Genomic DNA, 23228 nt, shown 5'->3' on the forward strand with positions numbered 1-23228 from the left:
GGGTCGTCTAGCTTAAGCTTGATTAGCGTTGTTACGCACGCCAGTGTTTCCCACAGAAATTTTGGAGACTATGGGGGAGGCGCGGGGGTTGTTTAAAAGTGAGTGATATGTTAAATATTAAGTTATTACTGAAAAACTATTGATTAAAAAAAACAGACACTGAGAAATGGTCCTATAAACAACTTTACCAATATAAAAGATTACCAGGACTACAAAAATGCAGAAAAATAGGCTTTACTTATCCAAATGCTCCTGTTGGTTCAAAAGTTAAAGTGCAGAGAACCTCACAGCACAACATGAAGTTACGAGCAATTCCAGCGTTATGGACGTGACACTTGAACTCAAAATGGCAACAAATGACCCAGTGCATGTTTTATTGTCTCCCAGTATTTAAACAGGTGTTGCATATTTTAAGGCTGTACCATACTGGAGAAGTGATAGAACAAGAACAATTCCCATAGTACATCTAGGGCATGCCAGAAAATGCCAATAAAAGATCCGTTATGGATGTGACAGAAAAAGTATCACTTTTCTTGGGTGACTGTACATTTTTATCAAACTCTGTGAAATTGTAAACCTAATGTCGAAATGGAGATATCCGTTTGATAGAGGGGTCCAAGGTGAATATTAAAAAATCTTTGTTTAAAATATTTTGTATTTCATGCAGAGTTTCGGAAGGAAAAGTCAGCGTTATGGATGTGACGAAATTCTGTTATGGATGTGATGCGTCTGAAATAGACATGGCATATGTTTAGAAAATCAGCAATTTAACCACCATAACCCTTTGAAAAACTCTCTAAATATCAGATAACTATCAAAGTTCTTAAATAATATTTAGGATGGCTATTGTTTTGCTGTTTTGTGGATTTTAGCATACATTTCTGTGGCTTGTGGCAATAATATAGAATTGTACATGATCAAAGTTGATTTTAGCTTGGGTTTTACATTATAAGAAAGAAAGACTGACAGTGACATATTAGGTTGGTTACAAATTGGTTCAACTTATTCACATCTGTAAAATACAGGCCTAGGTGATATCTCTGGGAGCGGTTTTGATGTATTACATGTTGCTTTATTTTTGCATGGCGAGGTTGACATTTACATGGAATTGCCTTAAAATATAATATAAATGCCTCAGCTTTCATGTAAGAAAAAAACTATTAATACTAGTACTGTGTGCAGGCAGTCTCTCCTGAAGACTAAATTAAACAATAATTATAAACTAATAAAATAAATGTCTCAGGCTTCATAGAAGAAAAAAACAATTTGAACAGAATCTCACAGTATGATGCTGAAGCTGCCTAAACAATGGAAAATAAAATACCATTTTGGCAAAAACGTTGGCATCCATTAATTTCTTGTATTAAGTAAAAAAATATGTTGCCAGATACTGCTGACGTTTTACAGCCCAAAATATGTTCAAAACCCGCCAAAATGCACTTAAAACCGCCCAAATTGGATGGGAAAACACGCAATCTGGCAACACAGGCGGCAGTAATGGCTGCACTCGTGTCGAGGATGTAAACACAGTTGACGCGGCAACGGACATACATGACAGTGGATGTAATTTACGTTCACAACTTTTTTTGCTGTCAGAAATATTTAATATTAAATTTTGTGACTCAACTGACAATAGCCGGCGGCATAACAAGCCATAGCCGGCGATTTGCCGCCGGTGACCAGCTACCTTTGAGACCGCTGTATTTCAAAAAGAGCCAGTATTAAACGTTTTTGGTGGAAGGGCACCTTTAAATGCTTATAAAATGTGATATCTCCAAAAAGAAAGGTGAAAACAAAGAGACAGGAGGGTGGGACAGACAGTGGTGATTAGTGATTGGTCATAGGGGGATGATGGTGGCCAGGGATTGGTCATGGGGGGGACCATGGTAGTCAGGGATTGTTGGTTGTGGGGGAACCATGGTAATCAAGGATTGGTCATGGGGGACCATGGTGGTTAGGGATTAGTCATGAGAGGGATCATGGTGATCAGGGATTATTCATGAAAGGGACTATGGTGGTCAGGGATTTTTGATTGAGGGGACCATGGTGGTCAGGGATTGGTGATTGGGGGACAGTGGTGGTCAGGGATTGGTGATTGGGGACAGTGGTGGTCAGGGATTGGTGATTGGGGACAGTGGTGGCCAGGGATTGGTGATTGGGGGACCATTGTGGTCAGGGATTGGTGATTGGGGGACCGTTGTGGTCAGGGATTGGTGATTGGGGGACCGTTGTGGTCAGGGATTGGTGATGGGGGGAACGTGGTCGTCATGGATTGATGATGGGGGGAACGTGGTGTTCAGGGATTGGTCATGGGGTGACCGTGGTGGTCAGGCATTGGTGATTGGGAATGGACCGTGGTGGTCAGGGATTGCTGATTGGGAGTGGACTGTGGTGGTCAGGGATTGGTGATTGGGAGGGAACTGTGGTGGTCAGGGATTGGTGATTGGGAGGAGACCGTGGTGGTCAGGGATTGGTGATGGGGGGAACATGGTCGTCATGGATTGGTGATGGGGGGAACGTCATGGGGGACCGTGTTGGTCAGGCATTGTTGGTTGTGGGGGGACCAGGGTGGTCAGGGATTTGTGATGGGGGGACCAGGGTGGTCAGGGATTGGTGATGGGGGGACCGTGGTGGTCAGGGATTGATGATGGGGGATGTGGTGGTCAGGGATTGGTGATGGGGGGGACCGTGGTGGTCAGGGATTGGTGATGGGGGACCATGGTGGTCAGGGATTGGTGATGGGGGAACGTGGTGGTCAGGGATTGGTGATGGGGAGGAACGTGGTTGTCATGGATTGGTGATGGGGGAACGTGGTGGTCAGGGATTGGTCATGGGGGGCTGTGGTGGTCAGCAATGGCGTAGATTTATATAGGGATGGTAGGGACATATCACAATCAATATTTGGGGAATACAAAATAATCCCTACTAATATTTACCATTTTATTTTAATATAGCGAAAATCTACATTTAGTAATGTAATATTTCAATATACTACGCAGTGGTAGCATTAATTTAAACGTTTTGTTTATGAGAGGTTCCGAGATCTATTCGGAGCTCTGACGACCCATGTCGCTATTTCATTGGCTGCAACAGAGCGATGGTCATCAGTGGTGCCAGTCAGGTAGCCTCACGCGAAAGCAGAGGTCCATGTGCTGTGGTGCTGAAAGCGGCAACGCATCTGGCTCGTAATGGCCCGAAACTGTATAAATTTGTCATTCTGAATTTGACCACTGTTCTACTTTATAAGCTTAAGAGACAACAATGCCATTGCCACCAAAAAAGAAACGGGACATTAGAAGTTATTTCACCACCGCGACAGTAAGTATAGTGCGCCCAGAAGTTTGATATTTAGCTGTGTCGCGGAACACAATTATTGCAGCGTTCAGTGAAGGCTTAGCTAAGTGTTCTATTTCCTCCTCCCCTCCCGTGTCTTTTTGGAGTGCTAGTTTTAACTGTCTGTAGTAGCCAACAGAATAAAGCCCTGGCAGATACATGCAGTAAACACGGGAAGTCATGGAAAGATGCTGATAGCTCCTGTTTTAATTAGTTAGTTAGTGCTAGTGTAGCCTGGTGGCTATAAAGCTTGCCAGTTGTTGTCGCTAATTAATGAAAACTCTGTGCATGAAATTAGACAACAGAAGACAGATGCAAGCCTTGTGCAGGTTAAGAATCTGTGCTTTTGTCACTATAGTTTTCTTTTTGTCCAGTTTGAACTCAGTCATAGCATAATTTCTTTTCACCTGAGCTAAATACATCATGGCAACATGTAGGCTATATTCCAGTCCTCATGTTTGTTAAAAATGGGTTCATGAATCTTTTTCATGAACATTTTGTTTGATTACATAGGACACAAAGAAGTGTAGTGCCAACCAGGAGGAGGTTTTGACAGAGGAAGCAGAACCTCCAGGTGGTCAGGTGAGGTGTAAAGTTAAGAACAGGCATAAGTAGGTCAGCAATGACACTGAATGTGATGTAGAATAGGTCTACTAATTATATAATATTTTTGTTTTCACATAGGATGTTCAGACATCCAGTGAAGGGGCAGGACAGATAGAAAGAGAGGTGGCTGGAGCTTCAGGGCTCCAGGTGAGGTTTTGGTTCTCTGATGTGACATATATGGAATATACTAACAAATTATCTTAGTAAATATGCCATTTGAAGTGTTAGTCTTTATTAAGTCAAGCTAGTGTGAATACAAACCAGGTTACGTTTTGTTTGCTCTATAGGAGGCAGTCAGTGTGAGCGCCAGTGACCATCAAGCAAGTCAGGGTAGCAGTGTCCTGGACATTGGGAGTGCGCCATACCAGCCTGATGCAAAATTCATTTCAGCACAGCAGCTGTCCAATAGGAGGCTGCTGTTTCAGGCCAAATGGTTTAGTCTCTATCCATGGCTGCATTATAGCCCCACCATACAAAAAGTTCTTTGTTTTGAGTGTGTCAAAGCCTTTACGATCAAAAAGACCTCCCTAGAAAAAAAAACACGATCCTGCATTTAGCCTAAATGGTTTTGGCAATTGGAAAAATGCTTCTGAGAGCTTTACCCGCCATCAAAATAGCAAAGCACACCTTCATGCGGTCACTGTGAATGCAATAGAGCAAACTCCAGTCCATACACAGCTGGCCAGTGCTTTAGCCAAGACGCAGCAGGAAGTCAGGCATTGTCTTGTGGAAATTATGGAGTGTGTGAGGTATCTGGCTAGGCAGGGACTTGCAGTGAGAGGGCATGATTCAAATGAGGGTAATTTGTTCCACCTTCTGAAGTTAAAGGCAAAGGATGACCCAGTCCTAACTTCCTGGCTGACTCGCTGCCATGATTATGTAAGTCCGCGGTGCCAAAATGAATACTTGGCTTTGTTTGGCAACACAATTGTGAGAGGAATTGCCACAATGATTAGGTCCCTCCCTGTTGTCCAATTTTCCATCATTATGGATGGAACCCAGGACATCCAGGGCAAAGAGCAGGTCTCTATATGCCTGAGATATGTTGATAAAGACCTGGTGCCAGTGGAAGCATTTCTGGGCTTGTACGATACACCAGCAACAACTGGTGAGCAGATGGCAAAACTAGCTGTGGACATGCTCCTCAGACTAAACCTGCCTATCTCAGGTTTGCGAGGACAGACGTATGACGGGGCAGCAAACATGGCAGGGCGTTTTTCTGGGGCCCAGGCAGTGCTTAAAAAGGAGCAGCCCCTGGCATTGTATGTACACTGTGGCGCACATTGTGTCAACCTAATTACACAATGTGCATGCAATTCCTCACCATTACTGCGTGATGCGCTTCAGTGGGTCCATGAACTTGGAACACTGAGCAACCAATCCGGCAAATTTAAAGGCATACTGGCACAGCATACTGTACCAGAGGGGCCCACCAGGACAGTTAAACCACTCTGTCCCACAAGATGGACTGTCCGTGGGCAAGCTGTGCAGATAGTCCTCAGTGAATATGAGGCTATCCTAAACAGTCTGGAGGAAATGGCCTCATTTGGTTCGGACACAGGCAAATGGTCTATTGGAGCGATTCCAAAAGGGGAAGACCATTCTGGGCCTCTTTCTAGCCACAGAGGTGCTCGGAGAGCTTGAGTGTTTGAACAAATCCCTGCAGAATCGTTCCCAAACAATTGCTGGCATGCAGACTGCAGTTCTATAAGTAAGCTCAACTATTCAGGAGGAAAGGACTGAGGAAAAGTTTGCAGAATTGTTTGAGAAGGCAGTGCAGATGGTGGATACTTTCGGGATTGAGGCTATTGAAATTCCTCACCAAAGAAACCCCCTAGGAGATATACTGGTCAGGCTAGTCATCATCAGCCAAAGACAGCAGAGGAGTTCTACAGGATTGAGTTTTTCAAGGTCTTGGACTGTTTGGATATGCAGTTCAAAGACAGATTCAACCAACCTGATCTGGAGAAATTCAAACAGGTTGAGGATGTGCTCCTCACCGGTAGGCTTAATGACACTATTGGAGAGTATCCAGAGATTGACAGGGAGAGACTGAGGATTCAGCTTCCCATGTTTCTCAACAAGCATGCACTGAAATCAAGTGGAGAAGCTGCAGATATCCTGAGAGGGATGCCCAGTGAAGTACGTGGCCTGTTTGATGAGGTGGAGAAACTTGTTAGGCTGTTGTTAGTTATCCCTGTGGCATCAGCGGAAGCTGAAAGAAGCTTCAATGCTTTGAAAAGGCTAAAAACCTGGCTGAGGTCGACAATGACCCAACAGCGCCTTAACAACGTCAGCGTATGCCGTGCATCAAACAGCACTTGACCTCATTGATTTGAAAGAAATTGGGCAGCAGTTTGTGTCTGCTAATGACAGACGGAGGCATGTGTTTGGTGTATTTAAATAACATTACAGACATATTCATACCCCTGTAAAAATCTGCAGATTACACTGCATTTAGATGGGTGTAAAAGTTCTAAGCATTTATATTTACATATTTAGTTTTGCCAGTTGATAAACACAGATGCACATAAGCATGCAACAAACACTGCAATAATACAGATATTTTTATTTATTTATTTTTATATAGTGCAAGATACTATTTATTTGTTCTTTTCTGGATATTTTTCTCTTAAATGCACAATATTCTAATAATGTAGAGATTGCATCATTTACCTGAAGTGCAAGAAGTTATTTCTTTGTTCTTATCTGGATTTGTGTTTGCTGTATTATGCCGCTTTTCCACTACCAACGCGGCTGAGCCGTGCCGTGCTGAGTTGGGCTGAGTCGAGCTGAGTGGGGCTGTTGGGGTTGCATTTCGACTACAACCGCGCTGAACCGTGCTGGCTGGAAGTGGGTGGACACATTGGGTGGAGTTAGCGAAAGTGGGTGGACATCACATGATGTCGTTAGGCGGCGCAAACAGTGACATCAGTGAGCTTTTAAGCGGTAGTCTCACGACCCGGATAATAAACAATAAACATGGAGTCGTTAGTGTTGCTGGTCTTGGTGCTGTGGCTTGTTGTCACCGACAACGGCAACAGATACTGGCAAGAGCGTATAGATGAGGCGAGGCGCATAAGGCTTCAGAAATTCTCGTAATTCGTAATTCTTCTTCTTCCGGGTTTACGGTGTTTACAGATCCCAGCGTGCTCGTGGGGCGTGTGTGGGCATGTGAGGACACTCCTCCTCACCAATCAGTCCACAGGGGAGTGTCTCCTCATGCCCCTAGCCCCACTCGGCTCGGTTTGGCTCGCTTCAGCCCTACTCCAAAACCGTGCGAGTTTTGGGGGCTGAGCAGGGCTGAAGCGAGCTGAGTCGTGCTGTTCTTAGATAGTCGAAACGTGAGCCGTGTCGGGCTGAAGTGAGCTGAAGCGAGCTGAAGTGAGCTGAAAAAGGGTAGTGGAAAAGGGCCATAATACAGAAGATCCCAATAATAGTTATTTATTTTGATCTTACCTGGAATGTTTTTCTCTTAACTGCATAAGAGGACAAAATGCAAAATGTATGCTGAATTTGAAAAAGGAATAGGTAAAGTGTTCTTGAACTGTTCCGCTGAGTATGAGTGTGGTTGTGTACACGTGATGTATGATCAAGTTATGGGTGGATGGGGGGGGAGTAAGTTGTAATGTCCCTACCAAAGCTTAGACCAAACCTACGCCCTTGGTTGTCAGGGGTTGGTGATTGGGAGTGGACCGTGGTGGTCAGGGATTGGTGATTGGGAGTGGACCGTGGTGGTCAGAGATTGGTGATTGGGAGGGGACCGTGGTTGTCAGGGATTGGTGATGGGGGGACCGTGGTGGTCAGGCATTGTTGGTTGTGGGGGGACCAGGGTGGTCAGGGATTTGTGATGGGGGGACCAGCATGGTCAGGGATTGGTGATGGGGGGAATGTGGTGGTCAGGGATTGGTGATGGGGGAACGTGGTGGTCAGGGATTGGTCATGGGAGGGAACGTGGCGGTCAGGGATTAGTGATGAGAGGGAACGTGGTGGTCAGGGATTGGTGATGGGGAGGAACGTGGTCGTCATGGATTGGTGATGGGGGAATGTGTTGGTCAGGGATTGGTCATGGGGGGTCGTGGTGGTCAGGGATTGGTGGTTGGGAGTGGACCGTGGTGGTCAGGGATTGGTGATTGGGAATGGACCATGGTGGTCAGGGATTGGTGATTGGGAGGGGGCCGTGGTGGTCAGGGTTTGGTGATTGGGAGGGGGCCGTGGTGGTCAGGGATTGGTGATTGGTAGGGGACCGTGGTGGTCAGGGATTGGTGATGGGGGAACCATGATGGGGGACCGTGGTGGTCAGGCATTGTTGGTTGTGGGGGGACCAGGGTGGTCAGGGATTTGTGATGGGGGGACCAGGGTGGTCAGGGATTGGTGATGGGGGGAACGTCATGGTCAGGGATTGGTGATGGGGGCAATGTGGTGGTCAGGGATTGGTGATGGGAGGAATGTGGTCGTCATGGATTGGTGATGGGGGGAACATGATGGGGGGACCATGGTGGTCAGGCATTGTTGGTTGTGGGGGGAGCAGGGTGGTCAGGGATTGGTGATGGGGGGATCGTGGTGGTCAGGGATTGGTGATGGGGGGAACGTGGTGGTCAGGGATTGGTGATGGGGGGCCGTGGTGGTCAGGCATTGTTGGTCGCGGGGGACCAGGGTGGTCAGGGATTTGTGATCGGGGGACCAGGGTGGTCAGGGATTGGTGATGGGGGCAACAGGGTGGTCAGGGATTTGTGATGGGGGGACCAGGGTGGTCAGGGATTGGTGATGGGGGGAACGTCATGGTCAGGGATTGGTGATGGGGGCAATGTGGTGGTCAGGGATTGGTGATGGGAGGAATGTGGTCGTCATGGATTGGTGATGGGGGGAACATGATGGGGGGACCATGGTGGTCAGGCATTGTTGGTTGTGCGGGGAGCAGGGTGGTCAGGGATTGGTGATGGGGGGATCGTGGTGGTCAGGGATTGGTGATGGGGGGAACGTGGTGGTCAGGGATTGGTGATGGGGGGCCGTGGTGGTCAGGCATTGTTGGTCGCGGGGGACCAGGGTGGTCAGGGATTTGTGATCGGGGGACCAGGGTGGTCAGGGATTGGTGATGGGGGCAACATGGTGGTCAGGGATTGGTGATGGGGGGAACGTGGTGGTCATGGATTGGTCATCAGGGGACCGTGGTGGTCAGGCATTGTTGGTCGTGGTGGTCAGGGATTGGTGATGGGGGGAACGTGGTCGTCAGGGATTGGTGATGGGGGAACGTGGTGGTCAGGGTTGGTGATGGGGGAACGTGATCGTCAGGGATTGGTCATGGGGGGAATGTGGTCGTCAGGGATTGGTGATTGGGAGGGGACTGTGGTGGTCAGGGATTGGTGATTGGGAGGGGACCGTGGTCATCATGGATTGCTGATGGGGGGAATGTGGTGGTCAGAGATTGGTGATGGGAGGGCTGTGGTGGTCAGGCATTGTTGGTCGTGGGGGAACAGGGTGGTCAGGGATTTGTGATGGGGGGACCAGGGTGGTCAGGGATTGGTGATGGGGGGAACATGAAGGTCAGGGATTGGTGATGGGGGGAACAGGGTGGTCAGGGATTTGTGATGGGGGGACCAGGGTGGTCAGGGATTGGTGATGGGGGAACATGGTGGTCAGGCATTGTAGGTCGTGGGGGGGACTGTGGTGGTCAGGCATTGTTGGTTGTGGGGGGGACCGTGGTGGTCAGGCATTGTTGGTCGAGGGGGGGACCGTGGTGGTCAGGCATTGTTGGTCGAGGGGGGGACCGTGGTGGTCAGGCATTGTTGATCGAGGGGGGGACCATGGTGGTCAGGCATTGTTGGTCGAGGGGGGGACCGTGGTGGTCAGGCATTGTTGGTCGAGGGGGGGACCATGGTGGTCAGGCATTGTTGATCGTGGGGGGGACCATGGTGGTCAGGCATTGTTGGTCATGGGGGGGACCATGGTGGTCAGGCATTGTTGGTCGTGGGGGGAACCGTGGTGGTCAGGGAGTGGTGATGGGGGACCAGGGTGGTCAGGCTTTGTTGGTTGTGGGGGGATCATGGTGGTCAGGGATTGGTCATGGGGGTCAGGGATTGGTGATGGGGGCGACGTGGTGGTCAGGGATTGGTGATGGGAGCAACGTGGTGGTCAGGGATTGGTGATGGGTGGATTGTGGTGGTCAGGGATTGGTGATGGGTGGACCATGGTGGTCAGTGATTGGTGATGGGTGGACCGTGGTGGTCAGGGATTGGTGATTAAGCAGCCTTTTCACTTTGTTCCGTATCTTTCTTGGTTTATGTATATTAAACATCACCTGTTTCTGGGGTTTGTTGTTTTCCAGCTGGCATACGTGACCAATATATTTAAGGTGTTGTAAATGGGGGAAGTCTCGAATCGGTAGTGTCTTGGTTATGTCCTGTAGTTGTTTACTGGAGATCTTAATTCTCCAGTCAACATCACCCTCTACTTGTGTTTTCAAGTCCTTATCTTTTTCACGAGCAACCTTTGGAACATTCTTACGTTCAAAGCCTCCACGGACCATTTTTCTAAGAAAACCGTGCCAGATCACTTCCACCTTATTGAGCTCATAGTCTGACATTTCCCATGCTTGGACACTATAGAGAAGGTGTGATCTTATACCTGTACACGTGGTCAAGAATTTAACTCTGGCTGCCAGCTTTATGCATTTGTCAGTTAATACATGCTTTAACTCATTCCACTTCTGGAATGCTGCACCAATTCTTGCATGGACAGAGGATGTGGTGTGCTTATAGTTTGTAATAGTATGTCCTAGATACTTGAAGTTTCTGGCATTCTTTTCTCCAAGAGTAATCAAACTTTCCCGTTGCATCAGTTCTTCATCTGACCACCATCATCATGGGGGGATGATGGTGGTCAGGGATTGGTCATTGGGGGGAACCATGGTGGTCAGGGATTGGTCATTGGGGGAACCATGGTGGTCAGGGATTGGTCATTGGGGGGAACCATGGTGGTCAGGAATTGGTCATTAGGGGGACCATGGTGGTCAGGGATTAGTCATCGGGGGAACCATATTGGTCAGGGATTGGTCATTCGGGGGAACCGTGGTGGTCAGGGATTGGTCATTGGGAGGAACCGTGGTGGTCAGGCATTGTTGGTTGTGGGGGGACCCATGGTGGTCAGGGATTGGTCATTGTGAGGAACCATGGTGGTCAGGGATTAGTCGTTGGGGGAATCATGGTGGTCAGTTAATGTTGGTTTTGGGGGTACCGTGGTGGTCAGGGATTGGTTGTGGAGGACAATGGTGGTCAGGGATTAGTCATGAAGGGGTCATGGTGGTAAGATATTGTTGGTTGTGGGGGAACAATGGTGGTCAGGGATTGGTCATTGGGGAAACCATGTTGGTCAGGGATTGGTCATTGGGGGAGAACCATGGTGGTTGGGGATTGGTCATTGGGGGACCATGGTGGTCAGGGATTGGTCATTGGGGATCGTGGTGGTCAGGGATTGGTGATGGGGGGACAGTGGTGGTCAGGGATTGTTGGTTGTCGGGGGAATAAGATAACAATGTAATTAATCCCCTTTGTTCACATTCATTACACTCCTGACTGAGTCTGTAACATGCCCACTGATGCCTGTACAGGTCAATGAAATGGGCTAGAATGTATTAGCCAAACTAAGATGAACCATAGGGAGTGTGTCACTTTGTGTAATCAGCACAGTCAGAGTCACACATGACTCCCCAGCACTGGGTTCATTCCAGTTACCCACAGTATTGCTTCTTATCCTTTTGTCTTTTTCTTATGATACCGGTGGCGCTGTTGCTCTTGCGTTCACTAAAGCCCAAAATAATCATCTTTAAAACATTTGCTTTCAGCAAATTAGATGATGTGATAATGTGGCTGTTGAAAATGAAACCTTGTACTGATGTTTTTTCATCTTTCATAGACCCCTAATTCCTAATTTGTATGTTAAACATTCTGGAATTGTTCATATGAATATTTTAGCCTTTGTTGTTGTTGTTATTACAACCCTTTAGGCTTCTTAGAATGAAATCAGCAGAAGCCAGACCATCCTGTGACACTCCTGCATCTTTTCAGGTAAAGTTTGTGTCTTCGTTAAGTTCGTTAATAATTTACAGTGGGAAATTATTCACTTGATCAGAATCCATATTTTTTACATGTTGGTTAATGTGTATTATTGTATTATATATAATATGTGTGTTATTGTTCTTTGGTCAGTAGCTCTGCACGGCTGTACACACAGAAAAATCTATGGCTTCAGCAAGAGGGTCATCAGGCTGTGTGGGTCACTTCAGCCCTGAGGACCAACTGAATGGAGGATTTCAAAAGAAGCCTATAAAAGAAGAACCTGAAGATGAAGACTACCACTGTAAGAGTTAAATCTGGAGCTAAAAAACACTGTTTAATACATTTTTACTCAAGATATCTGCATTTAAATTTAGAAGATGGTGGTAAGATGTTGAATTCTGTAAGACACGTCACCCCTGTGGACCAACAGAGCAGAAGCATTTAAAAGAGTAATACTCAAAAGCGGGCGGCACAGTGGTGTAGTGGTTGGCGCTGTCGCCTCATAGCAAGAAGGTCCGGGTTTGAGCCCCGTGGCCAGCGAGGGCCTTTCTGTGCAGAGTTTGCATGCTCTCCCCGTGTCCGCGTGGGTTTCCTTCGGGTGCTCCGGTTTCCCCCACAGTCCAAAGACATGCAGGTTAGGTTAACTGGTGACTCTAAATTGACCATAGGTGTGAATGTGAGTGTGAATGGTTGTCTGTGTCTATGTGTTGGCCCTGTGATGACCTGGCGACTTGTCCAGGGTGTACCCCGCCTTTCGCCTGTAGTCAGCTGGGATAGGCTCCAGCTTGCCTGCGACCCTGTAGAACAGGATAAAGCGGCTAGAGATAATGAGATGAGTTGAGATACTCAAAAGCTGAACACTATATGGTATATCTGTGAGATTGTACACTAGAATCTATACTGTTTTAAAAGAAGAAGAAACCTTTATTCGTCACATGCACACTTCAAGCACAGTGAAATTCATCCTCTGCATTTAACCCATCTGAAGCAGTGAACACATGCACACACACTCAGAGCAGTGGGCAGCCCAGAGCGCCCGGGGAGCAGTCAGGGGTTCGATACCTTGTTCAGGGGCACCTTAGCCCAAGGCCGCCCCACATCAACCTAACTGCATGTCTTTGGATTGTGGGGGAAACCAGAGCACCCGGAGGAAACCCACGCAGACACAGGGAGAACATGCAAACTCCACACAGAAAGGCCCTCGCTGGCCGGAACCCGGAACCTTCTTGCTGTGAGGCGACTGTGCTAACCACTACACCACCGTGCCACCCAAAAAAGCTGTGATAGATCAAGCTGGTGATGATTGCCTCATGTTGCCCCACATCCAAAGCCTAGCATAACCCAAATCACATGACGATGAAACAGGATGTCTAAATAACATGATCTACATCAAATATTAGGACTTACTGGCCTATTACTACATACAATTTGTTAGAAAAATGTATGCCGATCAGCCATAATATTAAAGCCACCTGCCAGATATTGTGCCCTTGTAAAAACAGCTCTGACCCTCGAGGTCTGGACTCCACAAGACCTCTGAAGGTGTGTGTGATATCTACCAAGACGTTAGCAGCAGATCCTTTAAGTCCTGTACATTGTGAGGTGGAGCCTCCATGGATCAGACTTGTTTATCCAGATGCTTGATCAGATTGAGGTCTTGGGAATTTGTCATGTTCCTGAACAGTTTCTGCAGTGCATCAGGAGCATTAGCCTGCTGAAAGAGTCCACTGCTATTAGGGAATACCATTGCAATGAAGGGGTGAACTTGGTCTTTAACAATGTTTCGGTAGATGGTACGTGTCAAAATAACTTCCACATGAACACCAGGACCCAAGGTTTCCCAGAAGAACATTGCCCAGAGCATCACACTGGCTTGCCTTCTTCCCAGGGCTTTCCCCAAAGTGTGGATACGCAGCGCTACACTGCACTGTGCAACGTCAGTGCCACGCTGTCACTTGCACACCAAAAAAAAAAAAATCAATACCATAAATTGAACAGTGCAGAGTACTTTCCACACCTAAATATCTCCTATTCCCCTCTGAAAATGAGTAATAATTATAGAAATAGGAAGATATTGTAATATATAGATCTAGACTATCTTAGTACTCAACCCAGAAGTGAAAATAAAGGGTTTCGCCACATGCACTGACTGCCATTTGCAACCGTACATAAAACCACGTTCTAGGTGCTGGTCGCTAGATGGCGCTGTTGCGTGATTTGATCTCGGTTCTGTTCCTGGCATCCTAGAATTGGAAAATGAAGAGGCGTGCTACGAAGTGTTTTCATTGCAAATCTAATTTTGCCCTTTAAATCTTGCCCCTTGCATATTTGACAAGGTAAAAAAACAGCAAATTTAATAATGTTGAATTGTGCCTCAATCAGCCCTAGATGCCACCAGAATGCACCATTTGAAGTCTCTAATTTCAAAATTTTACAGGGGAGCCTACCCCCGGACCCCCCTAGCAGCCTTCGAGGCCTTCCAGGCCAGGCTCCACATCAGTACCACTGCTCTGATATTTTTTTCTGGGGAAAGCCCTGCATAGTGCATCCTGGTACCATCTCTTCCCCAAGTAAGTGATGTACACTCACCTGGCTGTCCAAATGATAGAAAAGAAAACATGATTCATCAGACCAGGCCACCTGCTTCCATTGCTCCATGGACCAGTTCTGATGCTCACGTGCCCATTGTAGGTCTTTTGGCGGTTGACGGGGTCAGCATGGGCACTCGGACTGGTCTGCTACCACGCAGTCCCAGTCGTCTAGATATCACGATTTGGCCCTTGTCAAAGTCCCTCAGATCCTTACACTCACCCATTTTTCCTGCTTCCAATGCATCAACTTCAAGCACTGACCTGTTCTTTTGCTGCCTAATAGATCCCACTTCTTGACAGATGCCATTGTAATAAAATAATCAGTGTTTTTCACTTCACCTGTCAGTGGTTGTAGTGTTATGGCTGATTGGTGTAGCTCTCAACATATGAGCAGAATAAGAAAAAGCTACTATTGTGTTTTTGTTTGCTTGCCTGCTTCAGGTTCTCTTTTCATTCACTGATTTGCTAAGCTGTACTTCTAATCAAAAGAATCTCACGGAACTTCAAGGTTGCTTGACAAGTGCCCAAATTTTTAAAAAGCATTCTCGTTACACTTCAATTGTGACTGAACATACATGATTTTTTAAACAAATTCAACTTGTAGGCAACCTAAACAGCATTTACTTTCCTTCATGTTTACATTCTATAAATTTTAACTAATTATATAAATTAAATTGCTGAAACTTCAGCTGGCAAGACATCAAGCTGTGTGGGACATGTCACCCCTGTGGACCAACAGAATGAAGGATTTTATGAGAAGCTTATAAAAGGAGAACCTCAAGATGGAGATTACTGCTGTAAGGCAACAAAACACACCAGGGTCCAGTCTCTGACTAAATATGATAATTCAGTTCAGCCTTTTAGTTTAACTAGTTTTAGTTTGTGATTAATCTTCTCACATCTTTTCCAATAATAAACATTTAGGTGGTGAGACATCAAGCTGTGTGGTCCAACAGACTGAAGGATTCCAAGAAAAGCCTTTAAAAGAAGATGAACCTAATGAAGACGACTATCTCTGTAAGACAACAAGGCTTATCAGATGTTCAGCATGGGTCTAAAATTCTGTCCAGACTTTCAGTCTGAGGCCCATCTACATATATAAGGACATTTTTGCCAAAAAAGTTTTATTTATAACATGCTTTTCAATGACCCAAAAGTTAACACAGTGTTAAACCTTCAAATCCTTGCATAACCTTGCTCTTTTCTGCATCAGTGAACTCTTGACCGCTGACTACCCCTCTCGCTCTCTCAGGTCTTCTAGCAATAATCTACTCACTGTCCCACACAGAATTTGGCATGCAGGTCCTTCAATGCCATGGCCTCCAGACTCTGGAATTATCTTCCTCAATCTCTCAATGACTGCTCTTCTTTCTCTACTTACAAATCCAAATTAAAAACTTTACTCTTCTATGAACATTCCTCTTCCTCCTTTACTGCTTAGTCGTCTTCAATTCTTCTTATTTTTTCTTTCTCCTGTGTAAAGTGACCTTCAGATTGTGAAAGGCACTATATAAATGTAACTTAACGATGATGATAAGCACAGTGAAAAGCAACCAAAAAAAACCATAAAATGTACAATCAGAATGAGCTGAGTCATAGAAATATGACTTGATCACAAAGCTGTGAAGGTTGGCGAGGACCACAGAAAACAGACCAGATGAGGAAGACTCAAGGGTACAGGATGGCTTGTGTGGACGGGGATACTATTCATAGTTTTTACTCTCAGGTTTAAAAAAATAATTGTTGTCCAAACTGTGTTTGAAGATGATGATGATGGACTTATAAAGCACCATTTCTGTGAGTTCAGTAACGCTGGAGACAAGTTACAATTCAAAGGCCTGATTAAACAAATGCGTCTTGAGCTTTTGTTTAAAGCAGTCGATGTTAGTACAGTCCTTGATGTCTTCTGGTAAGTTGTTCCATGGTTCTGGAGCAGCAATACAAAAAGCACGACTTCCATAGGTATTTGAAAATATTTCCAATCCTACAAAAAAATGCAACAACAGTCTGTAATCCCTCATATGAGCATGCCTCAAGAGTAAAGATAAGAGCTGTGTTTGGGGCAGTAAAGAAGGAGAAATGCAGAAAAACACCAACATGACCAAAATGTTATTTGTTCATTTGTTCATCATAACTGCTTAATCTAATCCTGGTCAGTGTTGGACAAAAGTTCTCGAAGGAAAAATGACATATGTGGTTTGATATTTGTGGATGGACAGCGAGGTGGAACTACTGCTTCTGGTTAAATTTGTCTGTAAAGTGTTGGTCTTTATTATTATTATGGCTGGGTTCTTGCCTGAACTGATAATCGCATCATCAGTTTTTCTTTGGCTAATCAGACATAAGGTATGCCACCACACTTGCCAGAGCAGTTGGGGGTTAGGTGCCTTGCTCAAGGGTACTTGAGCCAATCCTGCTGGTTCAAGGAATCAAACTGTCTTATCCAAAAATCCCCATTTACAGTGTAGTTTGGAGTACTGGAGTGGGTTCAGGAGCAGTACAGCACTGATCATATTCTGTTTCCTCTGCACAGGAGTTTTCACATTTCCCCACTGTGTTTTTGAAAAACTAGAAGCTCATTTTCAGTGACTGAAAACGCTGTTGGTGTGGACAGGGGGACAAGTCACAGAGGAAAACTGTTTTGAAACTTATCTGTATACATGTGGAAGGGGCTCACCTGATTCTAATGTGGGAACAGTCCCAATTTTCTATAACACTGAATTATCACGTTACAATTCAGTGTACATACCTCTTATATCATAGACATGAAATACAGGAAAACACCCAGAAGATTGGATCAGTTTTTGAGTTTTGATTCCCAATTCTTGAGTTGTGGTCAAAAGTTAATCATAAATTCCTCTTGGACCTGCATGATATTTTAGGTTTACTTCCTTTGTTCTGTCCTAGACTGTGAGTATTGCAGATCCTACTTCATCAACAAGTGTGAAATACATGGTCCAGCTCTCTTCCTCCCTGATACCCCTGTTCCTAACGGGGTTTCAGACCGAGCCAGACAAACCCTTCCCCCTGGTCTAGAGCTCCAGGAATCTGATATTCCTGATGCAGGCCTGGGTGTGTTTAATAAGGGGGACACTGTTCCAGTTGGTGCCCACTTTGGACCTTACCAGGGAGACCTGGTAGACAAAGAAGAAGCCATGGCTAGTAGCTACTCTTGGGTGGTGAGTTAGTTTCCTACAAAGTAGTTATAAATACATAACATTTAAACATTGAGAAAAAATTAACATATTTACCTGATCTTTTCCATGTGACAAGACAATAGAACATGAAATCTCATGGTTTAAACATTTGACATGTACCATAGTCTGGGTAAACAGATCAATTTTGCCTTTAAAATGTATGAACATTGTGAACATTATTTGCCTAAAATATCATGATTGTTCCTATATTGCTTTCTTAATTTGAAGATATTGCTAACATTAATAATTTTCTTTGTTCAGATTTACAAGAGCAGGCATTTTGAGAAATACATAGATGCTAAGAGAGTGACCCATGCAAATTGGATGAGGTGAGGGAACACATTACCAAATCTGTAAGCTGTTAAGTTTTTATTTAGAGTAGTTTAACTTTCCTTATCAGGTTTGTCTTGCTGCACACGGTGGCCCTTTTGTCTTTTATTATTCCCGTGTTCTCTTTTCCTCAGGTATGTGAATTGTGCGAATAATAATGAAGAGACTAATCTGGTGGCATTCCAGTATCAAGGGGAGATTTTCTACCGTTCTTGTCAACCCATCAAACCAAGACAGGAGCTTTTGGTGTGGTATGAAGAGAAGTACGCTAAGGATCTTGGCATCACTTTCAACTGCATCTGGAAACAAAAGTCCTCCATAAGCGGTAATGTCAAAACATTATATTTATTACACTCATTGTGTCTTTAAACATTTTTTTCTTTCATTTAAAACCAAGATATATTATGCTTTTTTTCTATATTACAACTTATCCACCAAGTTACTGAGATAGGTATGAGATATCATTGCAAATCATTAAACTGTGTAGAGCAAGGTATCACAAGAGGCAGTGTGATGTGGACTGCATAAATCTTTTACACCTATAGAAGGAAATCTTACAAATACATGTAGGGATATAGCTGCGAACCTCGTCACTTACTTCCTACCACTGACTCATCAGCTTGGGTTGTGAGTGGTACAACTTGGGTCTTGAAGAACCTGCTGAGCTATGGATCAAAGATTTGTCGTCGCCATCACTGCTGAACCCGATCCGGGCTTGAGGCGAACCATGTTTGGTTGACTTGGCCAGAATTGCAGCAGCAGGGTGGCCGGTTTCTTTCTGCACACACACACACACACACACACACACACACACACACACACACACACACCTATGGGCAATTTAGAGTAACCAGTTGCAACCCTGTAGAACAGGATAAAGCGGCTAGAGATGATGAGAGAGAGATGAGTTAACCTAACTGCATGTCTTTGGACTATGGGGGAAACTTTGATATGGCTGCAAACCCTCTGCAGCCTACTTCAGCTATTTGGACCTTTGCTTTCCAGTTGCACACTGGCTGCAAGCTCCGTGTACTTCAGCTTCTTGTACTCCTAGGACGACTCCTCTGCAGACCAGGGCAGATTGCCCTTGCCTTGCCATAAGGACCATAAGAGCCATAAGGACAATTCATAACACTGGTTACAGAGAACATACTAATCCTTTATTCTTAAAATCAAAAATACTAAAACTCACAGATCTGGTCCATTTTCAAACAGCACAAATCATGTATAGAACAATAAACAACCTACTTCCAGTCAACATTCAAAAACTGTTTTTTCAGAAAGAGGGGGGATATAATTTGAGGGGGGAAATGAACTTTAAACATTTTTTTTCTCACACAACCTTAAAAACACATTGCATCTCAGTATGTGGAGTGAAATTGTGGAACAGACTGTCGGGGGAGCTGAAGCAATGTCCAAGCATGAGTATATTCAAACAGCGGTACAAACACATGGTATTTACTAGGTACAGTGAGGAAGAAGGGTGGGACGAGCACTAGGGCTTTTGCACATATTTTTATTTACTTTGTTTATTTGGTTTATTTTCTATTTTGTTGGTACAGGTAAATATGTTTAAATTACTTGTGTTTAGGAGTATGTGATTTTAAAAATAGTAAATAAAAAAATGTATTTATATATATATATATATATATATATATATATATATATATATATATATATATATATATATCAGGAAGTAAATAGTATTATTAATTAATTGGAAAAGGGGTAGGATTAAATAAGCTAATGCTTCTTCCTACTCCTTTTCAAACATGTTAATATTGTTCCATTGTTTTTTAATTGAATTAAGTGTTTTTATTTGTTCTTTTGTTTTTGTTTGTTTTTCTTCTCTTCTGTTTTGTACTACTTTGATATGTTTGAAATAAAGCCTTCATTCATTCATTCATTCATTCATTCATTGCCTGAGTCAAGGCCTTTGCACACCTTGCTTCCTCCTCCTGTTGATGCATGTCTTGCACCACAATCCTGTATCTCTGAGACAGAGTAGCCTTGTTCCAAGCTGGTGTGCTGTTCCTGAAGCCAAGACCTTACTGCATTCAGCCAATGATGTCACTGTGCTTGAGTGCCACCTTTGCCTGGTTGGTTGCTTCTGATGGAGTCCATTTCCTCTCAGTATCCAGAATGGGGGGGCAGTTTGGGCTACAAATGGATCACTTGCCTTTTTTTAGTATCATCTCAAGTCTTACTTTGGCACATGTACTCCTCTAGGAGACTGGAAATGGGTAATTCTAGTACTGCTTTCTCCTTTACCATAGAACCCTATGCTGCTGAGGCACCTGGGAAGACTTTCTTATGTATGTATGAGCTGATCAGTCTCTCTAGCTTTTCCATCTTCAAGATTGGAGCTTCAAACAGGGTTAATGGCCACATTAGGTGTGAAAGGAGCCCAGATTGTATGGAGCACTTGCATGTGACGTCACATCCGATCCAGATTGTAAACAGACGCCACCTTGTCGGTCAAACGCCATATTTCCGCCTTCTACTTCTGCTTCTACTTCTACCTTTTCTTCTGGAAAACCCTACTATATACAATTCTACTACAACGTGAACTCCACTGAAAATCAATAAAACATAAGACGAGTGGAATCCTGTGTCCGAGTCCTTCCCTTTCAAGTGTGGGAAACCCATGATGCTCACATACACTTGACAGTAGGCTGCCACAGGACCCTGACAGGCGTGCAAAATGGATTGCTGCTATCAGGTATACCATATATACAGTAATAGTGATAGACTACTGATACTTGATCTAACTGATAATATAAAATATTCAACCATAATAGTGGATATGGCGGCGCATGATGGGGATGCTGTGGCAACAAGCTCTCCCTACCTGTGCACGTTTTTTATGTTTTTTGTGTGTATTTTTGTGTGTTGTTCGTCTGTACCGGACTTCAATATCCACTACAACCATATGGACTTACTGGACATTGGTTTCCAGCAGAAAATGACGGTTTGTAGCGATTTCCATCGCATGCACAACATTCTGGACGAGATAGCGAGACCAGCGGGGTCTCAATATTTAAGTGACTTACCCGTCCAATGAGGATTGTTATTTTCTTGTTTACAAGATGCCACATCTGAGGGGGGCTGACAAATCCTGAATTTCTGTAAAGATAACTGTCCAGAGATTTATAAGCACGCAGTGTTTCACCACTGAACAGCGAGGGAAAGTTAATGAGGTAATTATACACGTCTGGGTATTCCACCTCTGGCAGTTCAATATCCACTGACACAGTCATGAAAACTACATCCGGTAATCGATAAGGGTCACTAATCTGTAGGTCGTTTATTTTAGACATATATCTAGTTATCTGTTCATTAGAAAAATGAGCCGTGTAGTCCGTCGGTTGAAATTGATCCATTTTGTACACAAGTGCAGCAGTATTCAGCGGTGTTTTTTACCGACAAGATGGTGGCTGTTTACATTCCGGTCACGTGACTGCAAGAGGTCTATACACCAGAGCTTCAACTTGCCAGCGAGTGTGGTTCTACTGATGCTCTCCAGGCCACTGATGACATCCTTCCTGAGCTGATCTACTTGCTCTGTGTCTTTGAGGGATGCATTGTACCACTGATTGAGGCACTTCAGGCTATGTTAAGGCTAGTAGGGAGATGGTATAGCTTGGCCATGATTCTCACTTCTAGATGTTTCCATGCTGTGGAGTAGTCTGCTATTATTAAACATAGCTGCATGTCCTGGAATCTTGATGAGTCTTGTGAGGGCCATTGGGACCCTGAAGCAGTCAAAAGCAGTCCAAAGGAGGTTGTGAGGGACTGAGCCAAAGGCATTGGTGAGGTTCAGTTACACTACGTTTGGTCTGTTCCCTCCTTCTTGGCAACCTGGATCTGATGACAGATGGGGTTAGCATGTTCCAGGCAACTGGAGAAGACGGAGATCCCTGCTTTATGGAGTGATATGTCAATCAGATGGTTTCTTTGCAGGTATTCTGACTGCCTGTGAGCCACCACACACAAGATTTTGCTCTCGAGGTTTAGGAGGCTGATCAGGAGGAAATGGCTGATTTCTTATCAACCCTTTTCCTTTGTAATCAGGATTACTCCAGCTCTCTGCCAGGATATTGGTATCTCCTGCTTGTGCCATACCACCTTCATGAGTTTCCAAAGAAATCGCAGGACATCTAAAACTGTATGGAACTCCATTGGATCCTGGATCACATGGAGCTCTTGCTCTATGTGCAATTTTCTGTACTTCACTCCATCTAGGTAGGCCAGTATCTAGTTGGTGTTTTGGTGGATAGATTTGTGGCATGTCAGGTGTAAGGGTGATCTCTTTGTGGTGATGATTTTCCATGCAGGACTTTCCCAGGTGTTTTTCCAAGTCTGCCTTTGATACAGAGTCTTCTACTCTTCTCCTTTGCAAAGAGATTTTTCACATATTTGAAGGGATCTTTATAGATGCTTGTTTCTTTCCACTCCTCCTTCCTTTGCTTCCTTACCAGGTTCTCAGCTCTCCTCAGTCTTGCAAGTTTGCACTGAATGTCTGCTTGCAACAGGTTTATGCTTTGCTTCCTTCTTTTCTGTGGCCTTTCTCTTCTCTCACTAAACAGTCTATTTCCTTCTGCCTCACAGACTTAGTAGGGCTCATTGGTGTACTTACCTTCCTCTCTACTACTACAAAATGTTCTGCTCCAAAGCTGTAGATTAATTCCCCCATTATTTCTGACTGCTTCATGGTGGTAGCTCTGAGCATCTCTAAGATGTTACAAAGGTCAACGTTGACCACCTCCCACCTTGCCTTTTCTCAGGATTTTGGCCACTTGATCACTGGCTTTTTTCCCCTTGATGATCTTTTCCGCTGCAGGTTGTAATGGGCTGGGTTCAGGTTGTTCTCCTGTGCCTGGCTCTTCCTCCATTGCGACAGGGCTGCAGACTTTGGTTTTGGTTCTGCTGCTGAACATTAGGCAACTGACTCGACCTGCTTCTCAAAAAGTAGCTGTCAGTGTTGCTTAAAATGTCAATAATTTTAAATTGGACAAGAGAAGCTTTTTTCACATTTGTATTACTGTTTTTATGACTTCTCTGGTTAGTTGGGTGGTTGAATATCCTCAGGTAAATGCAGTAATTGTTTGCATGTG

At 44.8% G+C, this 23228-nt stretch overlaps 2 protein-coding genes across 7 annotated transcripts in view; both read left to right on the forward strand.

The window, feature by feature from the left end:
- The window catches only part of LOC132870562 (histone-lysine N-methyltransferase PRDM9-like), a 29668-nt gene that overhangs the window by 2959 nt on the left and 3481 nt on the right, over positions 1-23228 (forward strand). For 4 of the 6 annotated variants that reach the window (XM_060904247.1, XM_060904249.1, XM_060904246.1 and 1 more), the window contains 7 exons: positions 11942-12002; positions 12147-12294; positions 15274-15381; positions 15509-15601; positions 17492-17763; positions 18043-18110; positions 18246-18436. In XM_060904247.1, coding sequence (XP_060760230.1) covers positions 11952-12002; positions 12147-12294; positions 15274-15381; positions 15509-15601; positions 17492-17763; positions 18043-18110; positions 18246-18436 — 931 coding nt within the window. In that variant the 5' untranslated portion in view covers positions 11942-11951. Of the gene's footprint in view, positions 1-11940; positions 12003-12143; positions 12295-15273; positions 15382-15508; positions 15602-17491; positions 17764-18042; positions 18111-18245; positions 18437-23228 lie in introns of those variants that run through there. The other 2 variants (XM_060904250.1, XM_060904251.1) reach the window with 2 other exon arrangements.
- LOC132870565 (zinc finger MYM-type protein 1-like) lies at positions 2868-6495 on the forward strand. Its single transcript, XM_060904254.1, has 2 exons — positions 2868-4086; positions 4227-6495. Exon 2 carries the CDS (start codon positions 4675-4677, stop codon positions 5581-5583), a length of 909 nt encoding a protein of 302 aa, XP_060760237.1. The 5' UTR covers positions 2868-4086; positions 4227-4674; the 3' UTR covers positions 5584-6495.

The sequence above is a fragment of the Neoarius graeffei genome, chromosome 22 (genome assembly GCF_027579695.1).
Source record: "Neoarius graeffei isolate fNeoGra1 chromosome 22, fNeoGra1.pri, whole genome shotgun sequence".
NCBI lineage: Eukaryota > Metazoa > Chordata > Actinopteri > Siluriformes > Ariidae > Neoarius > Neoarius graeffei.

Coding starts and splice junctions, on each gene's coding strand:
- LOC132870565 (XM_060904254.1), top strand. CDS start 4,675: ATGGAGTGTGTGAGGTATCTGGCTAGGCAGGGACTTGCAGTGAGAGGG.